This window comes from Oncorhynchus gorbuscha, linkage group LG15 (assembly GCF_021184085.1).
Source record: "Oncorhynchus gorbuscha isolate QuinsamMale2020 ecotype Even-year linkage group LG15, OgorEven_v1.0, whole genome shotgun sequence".
Lineage (NCBI taxonomy): Eukaryota > Metazoa > Chordata > Actinopteri > Salmoniformes > Salmonidae > Oncorhynchus > Oncorhynchus gorbuscha.
Window position 1 is genome coordinate 44,566,937 of NC_060187.1, and position 17,259 is coordinate 44,584,195.

Consider the following 17,259-nt stretch of genomic DNA (forward strand, 5'->3'; position numbering starts at 1 on the left):
TCATTGATGTATACAGAGAAGAGAGTCGGTCCAAAAATTTAACCCTGTGGCACCCCCATAGAGACTGCCAGAGGTCCGGACAGCAGACCCTCCGATTTGACACACTGAACTCTATCAGAGAAGTAGTTGGTGAACCAGGCGAGGCAATCATTTGAGAAACCAAGGCTGTCGAGTCTGCCGATGAGGATGTGGTGATTGACAGAGTCGAAAGCCTTGGCCAGATCAATGAATACGGCTGCACAGTAATGTTTCTTATCGATGGCGGTTAAGATATCGTTTAGGACCTTGAGCGTGGCTGAGGTGCACCCATGACTAGCTCTGAAACCAGATTTCATAGCAGAGAAGGTATGGTGAGATTCGAAATGGTCGGTAATCTGTTTGTTGACTTGGCTTTCGAAGACCTTAGAAAGGCATGGTAGGATAGATATAGGTCTGTAGCAGTTTGGGTCAAGAGTGTCCCCCCCTTTGAAGAGGGGGATGACCGCAGCTGCTTTCCAATCTTTGGGAATCTCAGACGACACGAAAGAGGTTGAACAGGCTAGTAATACGGGTGGCAACAATTCCGGCAGATAATTTTAGAAAGAAAGGGTCCAGATTGTCTAGCCCGGCTGATTTGTAGGGGTCCAGATTTTGCAGCTCTTTCAGAACATCAGCTGAACGGATTTGGGAGAAGGAAAAATGGGGAAGGCTTGGGCGAATTGCTGTGGGGGGTGCAGTGCTGTTGACCGGGGTAGGAGTAGCCAGGTGGAAAGCATGGCCAGCCGTAGAAAAATGCTTATTGAAATTCTCAATTGTGATGGATTTATCAGTGGTGACAGCGTTTCCTATCTTCAGTGCAGTGGGCAGCTGGGAGGAGGTGTTCTTATTCTCCATGGACTTTACAGTGTCCCAGAACTTTTTTTGAGTTAGTGCTGCAGGAAGCAAATTTCTGCTTGAAAAAGCTAGCCTTGGCTTTTCTAACTGCCTGTGTATAATGGTTTCTAGCTTCCCTGAACAGCTGCATATCACGGGGGCTGTTCGATGCTAATACAGAACGCCATAGGATGTTTTTGTGTTGGTTAAGGGCAGTCAGGTCTGGGGAGAACCAAGGGCTATATCTGTTCCTGGTTCTAAATTTCTTGAATGGGGCATGTTTATTTAAGATGGTTAGGAATGCTTTTTTTTTAAATAGGCATTTTTTTTTAAATTGCCACAATACCCTATTGGTTACTGTCTAAAACTGTAAACACACGCCGGAAGTTGGACAAAATTCTCACAACATTCAAGTTTCCGTTCACAAGACCTCAAATTTGATTTGCGCAGCGCACCAAAAAATTGAGGGAACATTGGTGCAGACATGCAGTAGAACTCTATAAGCTTCCCAGTGAGCAAAAACAACTCTGTGTTGCTCCTTACAGCATGCCAAATACACCTGTATTACACATGTTAATATTGTAGATGTTGAACTAAAATTAACTTCTCCTCAGTGGCATTCTTCCTTATTTATAAAGACCAACATAAAATAACCAGCCATGGAAACAAACATGCATTTCTTGTCCATCTCCATTCTGGATCAAGTGGTAGTGAGAATATGCCATGCTCATTGATTCTAATTGTAGATGAACAGTCTGAATGACTGTATTTCAACATAATAGCTGTAAATGCCTTTGTCTATTGAATGCTATGACATATGTGTTCGCCTCTAGAATCACTTAAAGTAATCAGAGAGCAGGTACTGTACAATATGGTGTGATGGTGGATGATGATCGTTAAGAAACAACTGTTGGGTTCTACACAAGAGTACACATACAGAAATTATTCTGTAGAAATATTTACAGAAAGGTGTTAATATCCGCTTAAACGTCTTGCTGTCAGTAGTGATAGGTCAACGAACTCAATTATAAAGACCTTAGAAATAAAAATGCATATTCTCTGTAGTTGTAACATCACCTGTTCATATGTTCTCTTAAGAGATGTAACCAAGACAATTCGATTGAGAGAAGTGCTTGACAGAAATGAAACTAATCTGGCGTGATTTCCATGGAATTTAAGAGCTGTTTATTCTCATTTAATGTACAATGTTAAATTGAGTCAGGTAACATTTCCAAAGCATTTGAGTAATGCAATTAACCAAGCCCCTTTGTCACAATTGCCATTGATAATGTATAAACAGCCCTTAAAGACTAGTAGTGACAATGGAGTACATAGGAAAGTTGTCAAAGATCAAGACAGTATTCTTTAAATCTTTTGTAAAGGTTCTTACAACGGAAATGTTGTATAATGTATGTTACGAATCAGATTAAAAGATCCAAGGTTGTACACCATGAAAGTCATAGACCTTGTTTATACCTGGCATTAAATTACGTAAAGTTAGATTCAATGCTTGAAAGCACTGGAAAGAGTCTAGTGAAATCCCCTCCCAAGGTGGAATAGAAAGCCGATTTAGATCAGCCAGGACTCGGGAACTGGAATACTGTATTAGCAATTAGGTATCCTGTGAGATCAGTGTCATTTTGATATTACTCACTTTGCTTCAACTAGGATAGGCTAAATTAAGTTGGACCATGGGGTGAAAGGAAAGAAGGATTATAGCAGATCAGATATGGGGTAGAAGAAATCTCATGCCATGTATAAACAGGGCCATAGGCAAATGGTACCATGTGATATAGGCCAAGGAATGAAAGTCATCATAATACATTTTCTCATCAAATAAATTGTGGACGTGTATAATTTTCCTGGCTGACTTAAAGCTTCATTTGACTTTTTCTTGACTATATCAAAGCAATATAATATGAGCTTTCAATTATATCGACTAAACATGCATTCATGCCAATGAAACGTGAACATAGACTTACAGTTTTCTGAGCTAATTAAGAAACAAATATATACTCTACACTGACAAGTACTTGATCATTGCATTAACTACATAATGAGCTTTAAGTTCAAATATAACATTCATATGAGCCGTAGCCTGACTCCTGCACATGTCAGTGTTATTGAACATTAAAAACCAAGTTATATTTGTTCACAAATAATTATTTTATTGTCATTACAGAACATGTAGACAATACACAACTAATTTGCTTTAACATTTAGTGAAAAGTCACACCAATTTATTGAGACACATTTAAACTCCAATGAGTCGGAACAACAATCTGTTGTGTCCAATTTCTATTTTCTGCTATGAGACCATCCTCTGCGAGATTGAGGTGGCATGACTCAAGGAAGCCAAGTTAATTCCTGATGAATCTGTTTAAGTTGAGGTAATGTGCTCCCCCAGCCCTGAGGGAAGACTGGTCAGAGGGCTCTCCCTTTGACCTCGGCCACACTCTTCTCCAACTGCTCTTTGGCCACCCACAGTTCCTCCCTCTGCTGCACAAGTTCACCTCTAACCTCCTGAAGCCGCTCGTTCATCTCCAAATACCTGCGGCTCTGAAGGTACTTTGTCTCTGCTTCATTGTCTGAGGACCCCCTTTTGGTATCTGTGGAAAGGGACAACATCCAGTTTAGTTCTATAGGTTTAAAACTCAACATTACATTAGGTGAAATAAAGTGAAAGTGTCTGTTTGAATTCACAGTAATAAGGCAGGCTACCATGGTAATGAACAGGATACTTAAAGGTAGACTCAGCGATATGATGTAGATGCAGAAAGTAAACAGTCGGTAAATTTCCGAAACTGTGAAGCACGAGGTTCAACCTTTCCTCGCGGTTTTGGTGCTACTCGTGGCAACGTAATTTCGCTGAGCCTAACTTTAATGACTTGCCATCTGTTTGACTGATGAACTGGGGTGTTTTCATTATAGTAGGATTCTTTGCCGTTTAGGAACTAACCGGAAGCAAACAGAGCAAACGGAACGAAACGGGAAGTGACCTAACCGAATTTGTCCTATTGAAACTCGTTTTCGTTGCAAAACGATTTACGTTTGGAGTAAACTGCTTCCATTGTAAAATATGTTGCAACGGAATCAGACGAATGAATACAACCCGGATTCAAAGGCGCATAGTGCGTACCTTGGTTGCCATCTCCCAGGACGTTGAAGACTGGATCATTCGAAAAGGCTCTGTTGATGTCCTCAAGAATTTGCTCCACAGTGGGCGGATCTGGTCGACTTGGAAGTACCACTCGCTTCTTATTTTTGGCACCCATGCTGATATTCATTCTGCAGAGCGTACTATATGGAATAATGATACCGTGGAATAGTATGTCTATACATGTAGCTACGAAACAGTTTGCATCAGAGTCCTGTTGTCTGATTTCCTAAGCAAGCCAATGGTGTTGCGGGGTCTTCTAAACGTACCACTTCTCTGTTGGTAGCTAACTGAATACTTTCTACGGTGCAAGTTCACCAAGCTGTCGGGCAAACGTCGCTAACTCTACATACAACATAACTTGAAACAATATTCATAGCTAGCTACAAAGGTAGAGGCTAAACAACGGATTGTGCGTAGAGCTGAAGTTGACACGTCATTAGTGTGAGACGGACACGTCATTGCTCATATATATATATATATATTTTTTTTACCTTGTTCGCTGTATTTTTAATCCTATGTTTTTAGCAAGAAAAAAAATAATTCATAATAATAATACATTCAATTGTATATATTGCCCTGGTGCAATTTAGAAGTTGAACCAATCATGACGACTAGAGCACTTTCCTCTAAAATGCTTTTGCCGAGTTCAGGCGCTATTCTGAACTAGGAAATGTCGGACATTTCCGAATTTCTAGTTATGACAAACAAAATGCCGCGTTCAAAACTCTCGTACTGCCAACTTCATTGCGGTCAAAACAACTGTGAACTCAGAAAGAAACAAGCTCCGACTGGAAAACATCGATTTGAACGTTCTTTCAACTCGGGAACTCTGGCTCTTTCTAGAGCTCATTTTATTTTATATAATGTAGAACACTCTGTATACATACAAGAAGTACATACATAGACAATGATAACATGCTAGGGGGTACAACAAATTACAGATTATACAAAGACCTTAAAACAATCCATATGTGTGCTTCTTTTAACAACTTTCTGTGGATGTGGAATGGTCTTATTGTACTGCTCGAATTCCTTATATTTATTAGTGAATTTACATTTATGAATATGACATTTTTCCATTAGCACAATTATATTTGAAGTAAAATTGTTTTTATCTTTATTATGGTTAAGGAAACCAAGCAGCACATTCACCCATAACAAACAAAAGTACATCAAGAATATTAACAATTATAAAACTGAATATCTTTCCATAATTGTTTTACATGTAGACAATGCCAAAGTAAATGTGAAACTGTTTCTGGGTGCTCAAAACAAAAGTAGAATCAATGTTAATGTCTTTTTTTTTAAACGTTCTTCGGGTAATGATTTGCAGGGTAATACTTATGGATCATTCTGAAAGAGACCTCTTTGACCTTGTTAACAAGCAAGTATTTGTGTGGTAATAACCAGACTTTTTCCCAACAGATATTAGTGACCAATGTATTCCAGTAACTTGTGACATAAGGAATGAAGGCAATATCCCTTTGAAATAAAGCACGTATAGATCTGTTGTTCTGAGGGAGGAAGGAGAAACATATTTTCCCTATTTGAGAGAACTGGATTAAGCGAGGGTAGGTCAAGAAGGTGAGGTCTGGCTACACCTCTAAATAACATGAGCGTTCCAGATGGAATAGCATCAAAGACTATGGCGAACTCTCTAGGTGTTACAGGGATATTGTAACGAGATAAAAATTCCTCATAATTGAGTGACAATCTTTCTGCATTAAAAAGTTGACTCACCAGCAGGATATGATAATTGAACCAGTTCTTTAAAAATAAAGACTTGTTTCTATACAAAATGTCCTTATTGATCCAAATGAAATACCTATGCGGGGAACAATTATGTTTATATATTAATGACCACGCTAAGAATACTTCTCTATGAAAAGCAGATAATTTTGTGTAACCAATGTGAAATGGCTAGCTAGTTAACCTGAAGTAGTTGTTCCCCTTGCCCTGCAAGGGCCGTGGCTTTTGTGGAGCGATGGGTAACGATGCTTTGAGGGTGGCTGTTGTTGATTTGGGTCCCTGGGGCGAGGAGAGGGACGGAAGCAAAACTGTTACATTTGCAGGAGTCTTATCAATGTTACAGTTACAAAGTAACATAAAATTGAGGCCACCAAAATGGGAGAAGATATAATGAAGGATGAAATTCCAATTTGAAGTTGGATTCTTTAAAAAATGTTTAGCCCAATTTATCTTAAGTATTATTCAAAGTAGGAAAATATTTTTAAAAATGAGACCACCATATTCATACGAGTTCATAACGACAGATTTCCTAATATGTGTACGATTTTTCCAGGTGAAGTTGAAAAGCACCTGGTCAACCGCTTTAGCTATTTTGTTGTCAAGATATAGGGACTGGGCTGTATAAGTAAGTGTGTAGATACATTCAGAAAATAATACTCGTTGTTGATCCTTCGATATGGTAATCCCAAGGTATGTTACTTTTCCCTTGACTGGAATATTGCATATAGAGGTTATCACACAGTCTTTAACAGCAAACAATTCACACAATTATTTTTAGAGCTCTGACTCATTGACCGGAAGATCACTGACGTCATGATTTGTCTCGTATTTTTCCGAGTTCCCAGTTGCTTTGAATGCAGCATTAGTTCCTATGATCCATGCCAAAGAATCAGTGATCATCATAATGACAAGCAATACACTGAATAAGAAGAGGACACTTTTATTGATACACAAGGTACAACTTACTTAACGTCCTTTTGAGAGTACAACATATGTACATGTATAATAAAAGGAATAAAGGACTGTTTTTGAAATAACTTAATTGCCTAACTCAAGACGTACCATTTATTACCCTTTCTCCTTCAACTTAAATGATTGGTTAAATACACAGTACTAGTATTTACCATTGGACAATATCACTAGGATTCCAAGACCCAATGCATTTCTAACTTACAGTAGAGGTAAGTGTCAATTTCATTTTCATATGGCCTAGATCCGACTATACAAAACTGTTACAAGACACAAAGAGAAAAAACATGTCCAAAAATAAACAAAGAACAACGGTGAAAACTAAAGCAATGAAGTCCAAGACCAGAACACTGTGGGCTATTGTTGAAGCATTGAGCCCACACACTCCTGCAGACAAGGACACTGCATTGATTGTAAACCAAAGACCAGTTTAAATTCAGTTACTCTAATCAGGTGATGAGAAGGTCAAAATATCAGACATTGCATACCATTCAACTAACCACCCACAACCTTGCGGATGTGAAGTGTTTTTCAGTTGCAATGGTTTTTGTCGATATAAAGCAGAATTTTACCTTGGTTATGTTTTTTTCCTGTCCCGTTATCTGTCTGTGTAATGGTATCCCAATCTCTGTCAGACTTGTGTCATTGTTTTCCAATCATAAGTATTAGTGGTTCAGCAGTTTGCAATTCAACATGGAAACCCGAAGTCTTTCCTGTGAATCTGGCATGGTTTGGTTTGCTGTCATCAGTACCATCACTGAGACTTGTCTTGGTGGGATGCCTCTACCTGTTGGTCTGTAAAGATAATGAAATACACTTGCTCAAAGTTCACTCATAGTTGCTCATATTTCACTCATAGTTGCTCATATTTCACTCGTAGTTGCTCATAGTTCACCAAATAAAATGTAAGACACTCAAAGTAGTTATGTCAAAATGACATGAAATATAGGCAAATGAAATAAATATGGGCACAGTATACACTCCCCTTCATATGTTTTTGGACAGTGAAGATACCGTTTCAAATTTGGTTCTATACTCCACCATTTTGGATTTGAGATCAAATGTTTCACATGACTCCCCAGTTGAGGAAGTCATACGTATTTGGACAAATTCACATAAAGAGGCAATCAGCAGTTGCTACATACATTTTTGGACTTATAAATGAATATGTTCCCATTGATTCTTGAAGAAATGTACAACGCTTGCGTCCCTGTCCAAATACATATGGAGGAGAGTGTACAGGAAGTAGATGGTGCCCATATCTTTCTCATTCATTTGGGAAAACGGCATAGCTGGATCTACACAACAAATGGTATGGGGCATGGACTCATACGACGCGAGACGAATCTGGAAGTCTAAAACAATCTGACAAACTTTAGTAATTAACTATTCCTTTAGGAGGTTAGAGCACTTGGTTAATGCAAATAGCAATCTGTGCCACCAGATTCAGCCACTGCCCACAAAACCTTGTGGTTGACCGGGTGAATACAGTGAGTGATACTGTATACACACACTGTGTGACACTTACCATTAGTCTACAGTGGGTTCAGTGTAGATCAACTCACTGATAATCTTCTGAATAGACATGGAATAGGAACAGACAAGACAGTGAGGAATAATTACTTTCAAAAGAGCTTCACAACCATATTACGAAAGGGAAGCACAAAGCAGCGGGAAGCATACATTTAGAATCATTGAAATATTGGCTAATTGACTGATGGTCGACTACCTCTTTTCACAGTTCAGGTAATGCCTGCTGTAGTGGGCCTTGATTTGTTTTTAAACCTGAGGAGGGAAGCCTAGCAGAATCTTTAATCCAGCCATGTGTTCTTCTCACAAGTCGGATTTGCTGACTTATATCCTCGTTTTCATTCTTGAGAAAACAGACTTTGCCATCTGTTGCTGTGCTAAAATCTCTGACAAAACCTTTTGAAAGCTTATTTTGTGTTGAGGCTGTGCTTTCTACTGCATTTCCTCCAACAAGACACTCCCAAAATTAAACAATAGACTCAGATTCCAAGCTTGCAGAAAGTGACTACGTGAAAAATAACTAATGGCAGCTTTATCAGTATCCATTGTCTACAAATTGCAGTGGAGTGGGATTAGTTAGTTAGCACCCACTAACTTCCACATGACTGTACAGAGTATCAGTTTAGGAATGATCCCACCAACAACATTTACCAGCCAGAGGAGAGAAAATAGTGGTCTACGGTGTGGACTAGAGGCTTGACACATGCTCCATAAAATACATATCTGTATTCTATTTTGATGACATGCATTTCAATAGTGTTGGCACTTTCAATCACACTGTGTTGTCGTCTTCTGTTGTTCAATTAAACCATTTAATTATTTCTGACAAATAATAGAAATCAAATGAGATATTAAAACGAAGAGTTGATACTGGCTACTAGAATGAAGGAGTGGTTTCTTAGAGGCTACAACAGGGGTTTACAGTGCCTTCGGAAATGATTCACACCTCTTGACTTGTTCCACATGTTGTGTTACAGCCTGAATTTAAAATGGATTAAATTTATATTTTGTCATCACTGGCCTACACACAATACCCCATAATGTCAAAGTGGAATTATATTTCTCAAAATGTTTACAAATAAGAAAAAATTAAAAGCTGAAATTTCTTGAGTCAATTAGTATTCAACCCCTTTGTTGAATATCCCTTAGAAGTTATTAATTACACTTTGGATGGTGTATCAATACACCCAGTCATAACAAAGATACGGGCGTCCTTCCTAACTCAGTTGCCGGAGAAGAAGGAAACAGCTCAGGGATTTCCCCATGAGGATGGATCAACAACATTGTAGTTCTTCCACAATACTAACCTAATTGTCAGAGTGAAAAGAAGGAAGCCTGTACAGAATAAAAATATTCAAAAGCATGTATCCTGTTTGCAACAAGGCAATTAACTGTTTGTCCTGAATACAAAGTATTATGTTTGGGGCACTCTCCATATTTTCAAGCATAGTTGTGGCAATATCCTAGAGGACAACCTGGTTCAGTCTGCTTTCCAACAGACACTGGGAAAGGAAAGGACAATAACCTAAAACACAAGGCCAAATCTACACTGGAGTTTCTTACCAATAAGACAGGGAATCAAATAATTTGAAATCAATGAATGTTTCTGAGTGGCCGAGTTACAGTTTTGACTTAAATCTATGTGAAAATCTACGGCAAGACCTGAAAATGGTTGTTTAGCAATGGTCAACAACCAATTTGACAGAGCTTGAATGATTTTTAAAAAAGAATAATGAGCAAATGTTGCAAAATCCAGGTATGGAAAGCTCTTAGAGACATGCAGTACCAGTCAAAAGTTTGGACACACCTACTCATCCAAGTTGTTTTTGCAGCACCCCCTGAAAAATACTTTTATAAAAGGAATAAAAAGAATACAAATATATATATATATATATATATTAGTAGTGCTCTGGGCCTTTACTAGTCCTGTGTTAGCAGACTGATATAGGTGTCTGTAGCACAGGTTAAAAAAAAGTGCAGCACTCCCAAACATCTTCCCGCTGCTATGGAGACATACCCAGAAAGACTCACAGCTGTAATCGCTGCCAACGGTGCTTCTATAAAGAATTGGGGCGGCAGGTAGCCTTGAGGTTAAGAGCTTTGGACCAGTAAACAAAAGGTCACTGATTCAAATTCCTGAGCCGACTAGGTAAAACATCTGTCGAAGTGCCCTTGAGCAAGGCACTTAACCCTAATTGCTTTTGTAAGTCACTCTGTTAAATGTTTAACATGTTAAATGTATATTAAATGAGATATCGCTGTATTTAATTTTCTATACATTTGCAAACATTTCTAAAAACATGTCTTCACTTTGTCATTATGGGGTGTGTGTAGATGGGTTAGAAAGAAAAATCTATTTAATCCATTTTTAATTCAGGCTGTTACACAACAAAATGTGGAATAAGTCAAGGGGTATGAATAATTTCGGAAGGCACTATATAGACAACACATACTCTAGGGAAACAACACACAGCTAACATGCAAACAAGCTAATAGTGAGACTATATTAGCTGGAGCAGTGTTAGGCACTAACTAATGGCAAAGGAAATCAAGTGATAAAGAGTTTGTTACAGAAATAAAGAGTTTGTTTTACATACAGCTGATTCTGATGTGCTGAGTAAGGCTTTGGCCCCTGATGCATCTGATGTGCTGGGTAAGCCTTTGGCCCCTGATGTGCTGGGTAAGCCTTTGGCCCCTGATGCTTGTGGTACTATAGTCTTGTTTTTCACCAGTGATTGAAGGACTGAGGGCAGACAGGAAAGAGAGAAAGAGACAGGCCCCATGCAAACAAAGGTATATGAAGGTTGCTTCAGAAACAAGTAAGCGATCTGTGCACATGAAATTGCAAAAGCAGTTGGAAAGGATGTATACAAACAATCAAGGCTGAAACACACATGCATGTACACACACACAAACAGATACACACAAAAGTGTATCTCAGTTTTTCCTGAAACTTAAATGGATAGCAATATTTAGGCTAATTTGTTTATTCTGTATACTTTGCATTATTTTCACAGTAAGTATGCATTCTTTCACAGGTTGAAAATAGCTACCTCTATATCAGCTGACCTGGTTCCTGCCATCTTTCTGTCTACCTTTTATAAGCTGTCTATGACCTCAGTTGACATCATTAATCCCTGCTGGACCATTTGCCAGCTTATGAAATCCATCACTGGTGTGACCTCATAGCCAACAGCACATTAAATATATGCTCATTGTTTTCTCAATAGTTGCAGTAAAGAGTTCAAAGGAACTCAACCAAAACAATGGAAATGACATGGAAACGTGTGGGGGAAAGATCCTGAATATCCTCATTGCCCCCAGCAAAATTAGCCTACATTTAGGCTATTGATTATATGTACATTTCACACTACGTTGAGGTAAAAATCTGAGAATATTGTTTGTGTGGATGTCAACCCCAATACATGTCCATGTCATCGTCACCAATCAACTGCATTTGTTTAAAAATGACTGAATACCACCACCCATATCTGTAGGCTAGCTATGCTACCAGCTTATACGAACAGGCGTTAGCATTTAGCAGTCACTTCTTCTAAACCTGAAAAGGGACAACTTCTAAAATGGTATGCAGCGAAAACAGAGAAATATATCCTAATCGAACTTTAGTAATCGCATTGTGTGCCTGTTACAATACATCAATCATGACAGATTTGACCAATATCCACTTTGTTAGATCAGATTGGCTGAATCTGCACCAACACGGCGTCCTTCTTCTATCCCCCACGGCCTGCACTCCATTGACCTCTTTACCGCATCTATATGGGTGCAGTGTTACACACAGCTCTCTAATAGGATTTATACTGTGAAATACCAAGCCATTTAGGGACTTCAGGGGGAAATCCGCTATGTAGCTAAATCAGGTACAACATTTATTGGGCAGGCTTTTGAATGTACTGACCGCAAAATCATATAATCCGTTTCCACTGCCATCGATTGCTACAGTGCATTTGAAAAGTATTCAGACCATTTGAATTCTTCCACATTTGTTACGTTAGTTTTATTCAAAAATGTATACAATAGTTTTTTTCCCCTCATCTACACACAATAAATACATCATAATGACAAAGCAAAAACAGATTTTTAGGAATGTTTGCAAATGTATTAAAAATAAGAAACTGAAATATCACATTTACCATAAGTGTTCAGACCCTTTACTCAGTACTTTGTTGAAGCACCTTTTGCAGCGATTACAGCCTCGAGTCTTCTTGGGTATGACGCTAAGCATTAAGCATCTCTCTGTACTTTGCTCCATTAATCTTTCCCTCGATCCTGACTAATCTCCCACTCCCTGCCGCTGAAAAACATCCCCACAGAATGATGCTGCCACTAGCACGCTTCACTGTAGGGATGGTGCCTGGAGTTCAATCTTGGTTTCGTCAGACAAGAGAATCTTGTTTCTCATGGTCTGAAAGTTCTTTAGGTGCCTTTTGGCAAACTCCAAGTGGGCTGTCATGTGCCTTTTACTGAGGAGTGGCTTCTGTCTAACCACTCTACCATGAAGGCCTGATTAGTGGAGTGCTGCAGAAATGGCTGTCCTTCTGGAAGGTTCTCCCATCTCCACAGAGGAACTCTGGAGTTCTGTCAGAATAAACATTTGGTTCTTGGTCACCTCCCTGACCAAGGCTGTTCTCGCCCAAGTGCTCAGTTTGGCCGGGTGGCCAGCTCTAGGAAGAGTCTTGGTGATTGCAAACTTCTTCCATTTAAGAATGATGGAGGCCACTGTGTTCTTAGGGACCCTTCAATGCTGCAGACATTTTTTGGTATCCTTCCCCAGAGCTGTGCCTCAACACAATCCTGTCTCGGAGCTCTACGGACAATTCCTTCGACCTCATGGCTTGGTTTTTGATCTGACATGCACTGTCAGCTGTGAGAACTTATATAGACTGGCGTGTGGCTTTCTAAATCATGTCCAATCAATTGAATTTACCACAGGTGTACTCCAAACAAGTTGTAGAAACATCTCAAGGATGATCAATGAAAACAGGATGCACCTGAGTTTAATTTCAAGTCTGAATACTTATGTAAATAAGGTATTTATGTAAAATATAAAAATAAATGATAATTTGCAAAAAAATGACAATTTCCAAAAACATGTTTTCAATTTGTCATTATAGGGTATTGTGTGTAGATTGATTAGGATTTTTATTTATTTAATCAATTTTAGAATAAGGGTGGGATGTAACAAAATGTGGAAAAGGGGAAGGGGTTTGAATACTTTCCGAATGCACTGTATTCTCCAAACATGCTTACAAGAAGATTTTGGACACTGGTAAATAACCTACTAACATATTTTAAAACAGTTTGGAGGAAATGACAACACCCTAGGGAAGTCAAAAATAAGATAATACTTCACTTTAAGGTGTACATGAAATGCATTGGGGCTAGGAGCTAGCTGTTTCTGGACTGGGCCCTCAGGGGCCTCTGTACCTTCTCTGGTGACGGACTCGGCTGCATTCATGGCCTTCCCGCTGAGGTCATTGACCATGCTGTCCACGGTGGCCTCGTGCTTGAGGAAGAAGGGCCGCACCACCCGGTTGTACAGAATCTGAGAGCCGTTCCACGTGACGGGGGCCATGCACCACAACAAGAACAGGCACTGGCAAAGAGGGTGCGAAAAAAACAAGAACATGATTGACACATGTTGAAGGGCAGCACATACAGTACTGCCGTAACCCCATAAGCAAAGCATGACACCTCCATGAGCCAAAATAAAGCATAAATACAGGTGTTTGATCACAGGTATTTCACAGCATACCACAGATGTATTGACATGTACTTATGAAGGTTTATGTATAGCAAGCTTATAATAGCTTGTTAATTGCTTATTAAGTGTTATATGCGGCTATATTCCGTAGCCTATAGTGATTTTGAATTACATTGTAACTGTAAGGTCAGTGGTTGGTCACAATGAGTGAGTTGAAGCAGTTTTCAGTTTGCTTAGAATGTAAGGCACACAGTCCGTCTGTGTGATACACATCTGATTATCACCTTACCTTGAAAGCATAGTAGAAAGGAAACCAGTAGAGGAAGATGTCAGAGAAGAATTCCGCCAAACTGAAGATTCCGTAGACGACCCAATAGGTCAGCCATTTTGTGTCATCTTCTTTGTTTGTGCTCTCGATGGCTTTGATTCTACATGGAAGAGTGGAAACAGTACCCGACATTACATAGCCCTAATTGAGGTAAGATACTACATAACACAAAATGGCAACACATAAACGGTCTAGCTTAAAACATGTAACTTTAAAGCTAGTTTGCTACCGTTCTTACGAGTAATATGCAGGATACACAAATCCAATCATGTTACAGAGGAGGGAGGCGCCATAGCCGTATACCAAATACAGTCCCGTCAGAGACACTGCACCTGTCGATAACACAAGACACATGACGAGGGGTCAAGCGTTATACTGCACAAAGATGCTAATCAAGCAGTGAACTGCTACTTCATGAGAATGTACGTAGTCTTAGGGAAATTGTGAGAGGAGTCTCAAATGCTGCTATTGACTGATAGTGAAGGATTTACAGAACTTTAGAATGTCATGCAAATTGCATAATTGTCTTGATAGCAACACAAAACTGATTTCATAATTCCTGGGAAATACATTTTTTTTTAAAAGAGAGAGAGAGAGAGAGAGAGAGAGAGAGAGAGAGAGAGAGAGAGAGAGAGAGAGAGAGAGAGAGAGAGAGAGAGAGAGAGAGAGAGAGAATGAGAGAATGTCTGGTAACTGCTGCAGAAGAAACATTTAAGAAATTAGAACTTGAGAATAGTCCAATCTACAAAATAATGTGTTTGCCAGTGATGATATACTTACATCGGCCTACTCTCATATTTAGGTCTACAGGTGACTACAGTTCTATGGCATTGTTGATTCCTTGTTAAGCTCTACACCCAGAGACGACTCTCTAGTCTCGTGCATGCTTGTAGCTATTCATTCCTCGTCGAATAAAGCAGTATTGAGAATTTGCTGGAAGAAATTGTGGGTTCATGGAAGTATGTGGGTATCATTGGGCACCAGGCACGGGTAATTACATCATCACAACTGAACCCATGGCACAAGGGCACATGGCTCTCTATGGTGGTGCTGTCTAGGGCTAATACCAACATGTGACATGGAACAGTATTACAGTAAGTGAAACCCACTGGCATGGACGCACTCCTGGCCCATGCCTTGCCAAAGTCCTCTGGAGGGTGACAATGAATTATTCAACATAACGGACAGTCTGAAACCACCAAGACATGGCACTGTGGATGGATTTGTGACAGTGAAGTATCTGAAGGAAGTTGGGTTGTTTTTTGTTTACATACAGTAATAGCTGTAGTCTTTTCAATTATAATACTGCACCATTCAAATATGTATGTTCCTAAAAATCTAATGGAAATAATCTTTCATTACAATATTATTAGGTAGATCTAATATTTATAATGTATACAATGTAGGTAGAGGTACATCTGAAGAGTGTGCGTCTAAAGAAACACAACTGTTGGTCAATACCAAACTGTGCGCCATAGCATAACCTACTTATAGGCCTTCCAATTGGCTGCAGTTCGTGTTCACAGCAAGGACTACAAGTGTGCTGCGCATTCGACGAATGTAGGCTTCCAATGAATCAATAGCCTACAGGAATCCATCTTTGACATAATGGCATGTAAACATCTACATCAAATTAACATGGCAACAAATTTGTCCTCCGAGTAGGCGACACAAAAATTACATACCTAGGGCAATAATTTTTTTCTTGATTCCCGTTTTCTCCTCCAGTTTTCCAAGGAAATCTGTAACCATGTTTTTCTCATTTAGAAATTTATCTGCGCGATCTCGAAGTTTGTTAAGTACTTCTGAGATACCCATGGTGACGGGTTACAGAGTTCGGAGTTTCTTAAGGTTAAATTCTAAAAATAACCATATAAATAAACTATATTTTTCCTGCGGAAATCTGAGTCCTCGTGCAGTTCAAATCAGCTGACGGGACAGGTTTCGTCTCCTTAATCCGCTTTGCTGGAGAGTCCCTCTGTGCGTCATTTGGCGGTGGAGAGAGAATGGTCAAGGATCATGACTGGCTAGAAGGAAACCAATAGGAATACATATTATAATTATCTGAAGTTGTACAGTGCCAAATTCCAACAGGTCTGCTACACTGTATTAATTTCAATAGGTAAAACAGCCTATATGGGTGTGTGCCTATAATTTGTCTATATTTCTAAAGGGAATGTGTTGCTGTGTGGAATGTATTAGGATACCCAGCAGGTGTCAGTGTACGCGCATTCTTAGTGATCCCTCCAGGAGTGTAATGAAGTTGCCCTTAGACAATGATCTAAGGTCAGTTTTGCATTCACACAAATTGTTACGTTTAGGGGACGGTACACTTACGCCTCCGAGTAGCGCAGCGATCTACCAGAGGCGTAACTACAGACCCAGGTTCGATCCCGGGCTGTGTTACAACCGGCCGTGATAGGCAGTCCCATAGGGCGGCACACAATTGGCCCAGCGTCGTCCGGGTTAGGAAACAAATAGGAGGAATACAGGTCAGTTAGGGGAGGGTTTGGCCGGGGGGCTTTACAAGTAGGCTGTCATTGAACTTGCCTTGTTAATCAAATAAATGCCAGTGCCTAATGGCAACTTTAAATGGTTTTACACAGACTAGTATCAAACTTTGCTTTGGCCGGGGTCTTGAAAGCACAGTAGGCACGGTGATTTGAGCTATCCGATTGGCCAGGGCAGTATGCGCACTCGGTTTAGCCACATATCTCCCGGTCGGCTGGGTAGGAGGAGTTTGTCATTTCAGATTTCAGATAAGTGAAATGGTTAAAAAAGGGAACACTTACCCGGTGCGTAGGGCTTCTGAATCAAGTGCACTTAGTGTCAAGAGCTCAACACAAATACAAAAAAAGGAGTGCAGGCTTTTATCATTGGTTTTTGTACAGAAATGTATGATGATCCACAAGGAATGTCTTGAACATCTACCAGTCGATCGCGATC

General features: G+C 39.6%; 2 protein-coding genes across 3 annotated transcripts; both read right to left on the reverse strand.

Annotated features, from left to right (window-relative positions):
• Window positions 1-2,997: 2,997 nt before the first annotated feature.
• Window positions 2,998-4,462, reverse strand: lg15h19orf25 (linkage group 15 C19orf25 homolog). The gene is made up of 2 exons (XM_046301402.1): window positions 3,992-4,462; window positions 2,998-3,461 (listed from the first exon to the last, which is right to left on the reverse strand). Exons 1-2 carry the CDS (start codon window positions 4,137-4,139, stop codon window positions 3,277-3,279), a joined length of 333 nt encoding a protein of 110 aa, XP_046157358.1. The 5' UTR covers window positions 4,140-4,462; the 3' UTR covers window positions 2,998-3,276.
• Window positions 4,463-6,685: 2,223 nt separating this feature from the next.
• Window positions 6,686-16,278, reverse strand: LOC123997241 (receptor expression-enhancing protein 6-like). Of its 2 annotated transcripts, none has more exons than XM_046301401.1 (7): window positions 15,999-16,278; window positions 14,552-14,645; window positions 14,275-14,413; window positions 13,709-13,877; window positions 10,858-11,003; window positions 8,259-8,302; window positions 6,686-7,525 (listed from the first exon to the last, which is right to left on the reverse strand). In XM_046301401.1, exons 1-6 carry the CDS (start codon window positions 16,129-16,131, stop codon window positions 8,261-8,263), a joined length of 723 nt encoding a protein of 240 aa, XP_046157357.1. In that variant the 5' UTR covers window positions 16,132-16,278; the 3' UTR covers window positions 6,686-7,525; window positions 8,259-8,260. The 2 variants fall into 2 exon arrangements, with proteins under 2 accessions (XP_046157357.1, XP_046157356.1); XM_046301400.1 differs by having other exon boundaries at window positions 8,259-8,305.
• Between the last annotated feature and the right edge of the window lie 981 nt (window positions 16,279-17,259).

Bases quoted from the DNA above. Each gene is read 5' to 3' on its own strand.
- LOC123997241 (XM_046301400.1), bottom strand. From the start codon at position 16,131: ATGGGTATCTCAGAAGTACTTAACAAACTTCGAGATCGCGCAGATAAA. The intron at 14,646-15,998 runs GTATGTAATTTT...TGTTATCGACAG, and splicing joins GAAAAAAATTATTGCCCTAG to GTGCAGTGTCTCTGACGGGA. The intron at 8,306-10,857 runs GTATGTAAAACA...ATGTCTATTCAG, and splicing joins TCAGCACATCAGAATCAGCT to AAGATTATCAGTGAGTTGAT.
- lg15h19orf25 (XM_046301402.1), bottom strand. From the start codon at position 4,139: ATGAATATCAGCATGGGTGCCAAAAATAAGAAGCGAGTGGTACTTCCA. The intron at 3,462-3,991 runs GTACGCACTATG...CCCTTTCCACAG, and splicing joins CCTGGGAGATGGCAACCAAG to ATACCAAAAGGGGGTCCTCA.